Here is a 5,676-nt window from a genome sequence, read left to right as displayed (position 1 = left end):
AGAAAAGATGAGTTTATTTCTCCAATCTTCAAATTAAAAATTTTAAGGAAAGAAACATAAATTATTAGAATAATGGGTAGAGTCATAATAGATATTTCTAGCTCCATTAGGTAGAAAGAAAGGAAGGAGGATGAGAGCAGAAAGGAGACAAGCCTTCCAAGGAACTTGCTGTTCAGTCTACAGTCAATATGAAGAGATACCCTTTGCAGCCAAAAAGAAGATTAAATCAAAGTTGATTATGCTTGTTGCTGGAGAAGCCAGTTCAGATGAGCAGCAAAAAGCGACGACTCAAGTGTCCACATAGAGTAGCAGGGTCCCTGAATAAAGAGCTTTCTTCCAGTTCCTCTTGCTATCCCCACCAAGGACACAGACATGTCCAGCAGCAATATCAAAATGTCTCTACTGCTTCAGAATGAGAATGTCCACACACTGTAAGACTGGAGAAGAACTCCTGGAGAGAAATGGGGAGTGTTCTCCATCAAAGGAACTGAGGTCAGGGAAAGATAGTTTGTGTTTCTGTCTTGGAGGTGGGCTGATGCTGAAGTTAACAGGGCTATACCAATTCTGGTGTGACCATGGAGCACCTCACTGTGGGTCAGTGAGGCAGGAGGGACAGGCCAGCACAAAGTCAGGTGCCCACTCTTCTAGTGTTGTGTCCACTTGATGCTCTTGAGGTCAATGCCATCCTGCACCATCTCCCAGAGAGGGCTGCCAAAGACAAGAGGCACTGCATGAGTGAAGGCTTAGATAAGAAGCAGCCAACATTAGTTCTGAGGTCCTGAGCAATGATTTGCCTCCTCCGGTCCTTGTCTCTCCTCTGTCTCTTGCCCTGGTAGACCCCAACACAGGTGTTTAATAAATCTTCCCCAGCTACTTGTAAGTCCTTGTCAGTTCTAGCCTCTCCTCAACTGCCAACAAACAGGAATAACCAGGTATCCCAGGTTTAGCTGCAATGGGGCCTTCAGCCAATGGGCATAAGGTGTGGTCATATTCTTGAAGCTCTTATCCCACTTATGAGAGGCTAGGGACACAATCTCCCTGGGGGAACAAGACCCTAGGGACCTGTATAAGCAACCAATTTCAGCCTCTCTACTAATGTCCACCACATATGGGCCACTTTTTAGCACTTGTTTCTGAGTTTTACTCTAGTTCCCACTGAGGGCTGGAAACTAGCCCTAAATCATCTTGGTATGCACTGCCGTTACTCAGTCCTTACCAGCTTCATCTCCCCAGAATTGGACTGTGCTTCCTACATCACTGACTCCAATCCAAAAGGACCTCTTGGATCTCAGACCTGAGCATCCCATTTCACATAAGAACTGCAGCTGAGAAATCTCTGTGAAGCTCTGATCCCCTTCAGCTTGGATGTCTTAGATAATGTGCCTAGACCAGATATTACTTCAGTGTGCTATGGCTGTGAGATTTAGTAGTTTGGATCTCTCCAGTTAATTTTCTTCTATCCAATTTAATTCTATTCTTGGCTTATTCCTCTCCTTCATACTATGCATTCCCAGCATGCCTTTCTATTTATGACATCTTCCATAGCCCCTTAAAGTTAGCCATCTCTTTCCTGTCCCTTCTCTTTATTGAAGGTCACTTTTTACACAGGCTCACAAAATAAGGCTCTGGCTTAGGGCTAATGGGACCAGGTTGAATTCCATTTGTAAAGGGTCAGAAGGAATAGAGTGCAAATGCACACCTACCCACACAGATAGGAAGAATAAGCCTTTGCTGACAGCATGGTAAGTAGGAATGCCCTTTGAGTGTTCCAGAGAGTACCAGAAAGCCAGGCCAAAGGAAAAATTCTGAGCCTAAGAAAACTAAGCAAGCTGTAGATGTTTAAGCAATATAGCTAGACCATAGGAAGGAAAATCCAGAGGAAGGAAGGCCTGGGAGATCTCACAAAGCAAAACAGGGTGTATACCTGAACTTCCTCACTCCACCAACTAGATCAAGAGAATCCTGAATGTCAAGTTGAATGAGGACAGAGCCAGGGTCAAAAAAATCCAGAGGCCTCAATGTTACCAGGAGGAAACTAAGCTCTATGGGTACAAGGGGAAACCCTGGTGGTAACGGACTAGTCAAGAATCTCTTGACCTTTATAAAGAAAACTGAGTAGTAGGTCTTAACCTTTTGAGAATCTGATGAAAACTATGGACTTTCTTCCAAGGAAAATACATAATTATACTACATTTAGCAAACAATTTCAGGGCTGTCATGTTCCAGGGCTAAAGTCCAGCCACAGAACCCAAATTAAGAATCCCTATCTTAAAGGAAGTTTTCCTACACTTAGCCAATAAATCACTAATTTTGTATTGATATTGCTGTAATGACAACTACTAATACTATCAATACCAATAATGAAAAATACTATCTGCATTTAGGTAGTTATTTAGTTTTTAAAATTACTTTCTCATACTCTGAAAACAAGTAGCCAAAGAGATCCACTTTTTTGTTTCATGGAATCTCTAAATCTTAAAATCCAAGTACTCTCAAACTTTGGTTACTGTCAGTGTGAACATACAGCCTGAGGACAAGAGAGGAGATAGCACTACAGTTTCTTCCAAAGGGTCACTGACACAACAATGCATACCTCATTTCTCGAAGACGTTTCACGTGCTGAATGCACTTCTCCACTGTGTAGTCCACTTCCTCCTCTGTAGTGAAGCGTCCAATGCCAAACCTGAAAAAAGCATGGGAGAAGAGCTCTGCATCAGAGCTCTGGCACTGGGGTAAACTGATTCAGTAAATACTCACTGAGGACACAAAAAGACATGGAAAGAAGAATATGGTCCTTCCCCTCTAAGTCAGAGTTTCTCGGAACATGGTCTGTGGACCACCCACAGTAGAATCAGCTGGGAAAACATTTCCTACTCCTCCCCCAGATCTTGAGAATCAGAATATCTGAGTGTGAGACTCAGAAATTGTCATCTTTCACAAACTTCCCAGGTGATACTCAGTGAAGTCTGAGAGCCACTGCTCTAGAACTTTCACAAAGAATCCAGAAGGGATAAGGAGAAATAGATGAGAAAGACCATAATAGGAGATAAAAAATATAAGAGGATGCCTTTCTTAAATGTTGCAGTTCAACTCACTGACCTGATAGAAGAGTGTGCTAAATCCTCATCAGTGCCGATTGCTCTAAGGACATAAGAAGGTTCCAGGGATGCCGAGGTACAGGCACTAAGGAGACAGACATGAGCTTTGCTCAGTTCATCAACATGTGCTTTTAGCCACTAACCCCCATCTTGCTCCCACCCCCCAGGGCCCTTGAGTCATACTATGGAGACAAAAGAAACCTTCTATTCTAGCAGAGCTAAAGGTCCTAATGCTGCTCTATACATCCTGGGATATGAACCTAGCTCCTCTGGCCCCTCTGGTGGATAACTTCCTTGGACAAGCACACTACCAAAGCCTGAGAGAGCATGATACCACATGAGCTGGGTTTGACAAAAGGAGGCAGCAGAGGACCATGCACTCACTCCTCCAGGACAGAATACACCATCTGTACCAGCCTAGAGGGCAGCTAAACCCTTGATGGTCTTTGGAGCATTTCAATTCTGGAGGCCTGTGACAGAATTGCTTGTGTATCCCTAGAACAGATACATCCCCTAAGACCAAAAAAGGCACAAAATTCTACCCCAGGAAGCCTTCCTGAGGTAGTAAACTTTAGTCTGTGTCCAGCCAGCTAAAAACTAGGCATGTACAGGGCTGGCTGGTTAGCTCAGTTGGTTAGAGAGCAGCCTTATAACATCAAGGTCATGGGTTCAGATTCCTGAACCAGCCAGCTGCCAAAAAAAAATAAATAAATAAGGGCCAACCCATGGCTCACTTGGGAGAGTGTGGTCCTGATAACACCAAGGCCAGGGGTTTGGATCCCTATATAGGGATGGCTGGTTAGCTCACTTGGGAGAGCGTGGTGCTGACAACACCAAGTCAAGGGTTAAGATCCCCTTACCAGTCATCTTTATTTAAAAAAGAAAGACACAGGCCGGCCCGTGGCTCGGCAGAGTGCGGTGCTGATAACACCAAGGCCACGGGTTCGGATCCTATATAGGGATGGCCTGTTTGCTCACAGGCTGAGCGTGGTGCTGACAACACCAAGCCAAGGGTTGAGATCCCCTTACCAGTCATCTTTTAAAAAAAAATAAAATAAAATAAAAAAATAAAAAAGAAAGACACTTACAAAATAACCTTTACCCTTCAAAAAGAGCTCTTATGCCTGTCATCTCCACACTGGGAAACATAAGAACCTATATGGCACACAGAAGCCAACCTAATAGGTCCTGCCACAGTTCCTGTCTATCTGGTCCAACTCACCTCCCTGAGGATAAGGCAACATCCTTGAGTGCCATCAGCAGACTTTCCCCTTCCACATATGCAAAGGAGAGGTTGACACAGCCTGGAGGAAAAAAAACATTATGAGAAGGGTCTCAGAGTCTCAGCCTCTTCCAGAATGGGGATAGAAAGGGCATGTCCATACCGGGGTAATGGTGCTCAGGGTCCCCATTCATCACCACATCTGGAAGGCTCTTCATTATCTTCTGTATCAGCCGCTCTGATAACTTTGAGATCTGCTTGTGGTCGTACTAAGAAGCAGGCAAGGGAGGACTAAACGTACTGTCCATCAGTCAGCTCACAAACACATAGTTTGAGGAGCCCTTCTCCTATACCCAGAAGTGACTGTGCATCAGACCAACCTATCGTCCTATGTTACTAATGGAGAACACTGGACCTCCAGCACTGAACACAGTGCCTGGTATGCAAAAAGTGCACAATATCTAGACATGGGATTCTACCAACCCTGAAACAAATGAACTAATAACTACTAAAAGGGCACGGGTTTTGGAGCCTATAACACCTCCCTCAGGACAAGGTGCCAGAAGCACTAGGACAGAGATTTTTAAAATCTCCTCTTCCAGCAGAGCTCTTACTCAATCATGCTGAGAATCTCTAAATAGGAGACTGAGCACAGGGGAAGAAGTTATGGGAGGGAACTGCTCTCCCCATACCTCCATCTCTTGCTGTGCCACCTCACACGCTGCCCCCAGCCCCACCACCAAGGGTGTGGGCACTGTCCCAGACCGCATACCCCGCTCCTGCCCCCCTCCACTCTGCAGGGCCTCCACACGCACACGGGGACGGCGACGAATGTAGATGGCACCAACCCCTGGGAAACAAAGTTTGTTACAAAAAAGAGAAAGAGAAACACATATGAAACAAAATATCACTTTCCAAAGGAGTCAAAGTATTACTTCAACTTTTCCATAAGCAGGAAATACTTCTAAATAAAAAAAGTTGACAGCCAGCTGCCAAAAACCAAAAACCAAAAAAAGAAGTTGAGAGAAAAGAAGAAATATCAGTAAAAGCATAATCTTTAGCAAAATTATTTAACATTAGGAAGGTTGGGCCGAGCCCGTGGCGTACTCGGGAGAGTGCGGCGCTGGGAGCACAGCAATGCTCCCGCCACGGGTTCGGATCCTATATAGGGATGACCGATGTGCTCACAGCGCTTACTGGCTGAGAGCAGTACGGCCAGTCTCAAAAAAGACAAAAAAAAAAAAAAAAAAACATTAGGAAGGTAACTATCAGAAGGAGTAATCACCAAAATGGTTTAAAGTAGCTCCCTATGCATGTATGAAATGATGTCACACACTGTAGCATTATTCATAATTG

At 44.5% G+C, this 5,676-nt stretch overlaps 1 protein-coding gene across 1 annotated transcript in view; it reads right to left on the bottom strand.

The window, feature by feature from the left end:
- The window catches only part of NFS1 (NFS1 cysteine desulfurase), a 20,243-nt gene continuing 14,567 nt past the window's right edge, over positions 1 to 5,676 (bottom strand). The window contains exons 7-12 of the mRNA XM_008572797.1: positions 5,013 to 5,240; positions 4,484 to 4,589; positions 4,321 to 4,402; positions 3,100 to 3,183; positions 2,594 to 2,683; positions 1 to 708 (exon numbers count right to left, since the gene is read on the bottom strand). Of these exons, the coding sequence (XP_008571019.1) occupies positions 645 to 708; positions 2,594 to 2,683; positions 3,100 to 3,183; positions 4,321 to 4,402; positions 4,484 to 4,589; positions 5,013 to 5,240 (654 nt within the window). The 3' untranslated portion in view covers positions 1 to 644. The remainder of the gene's footprint in view (positions 709 to 2,593; positions 2,684 to 3,099; positions 3,184 to 4,320; positions 4,403 to 4,483; positions 4,590 to 5,012; positions 5,241 to 5,676) is intronic.

This window comes from Galeopterus variegatus, unplaced genomic scaffold (assembly GCF_000696425.1).
Source record: "Galeopterus variegatus unplaced genomic scaffold, G_variegatus-3.0.2 Scaffold3, whole genome shotgun sequence".
NCBI lineage: Eukaryota > Metazoa > Chordata > Mammalia > Dermoptera > Cynocephalidae > Galeopterus > Galeopterus variegatus.
The sequence above is the reverse complement of the archived record's forward strand: the minus strand, read 5'-3'. Positions and strand labels throughout refer to the sequence as shown.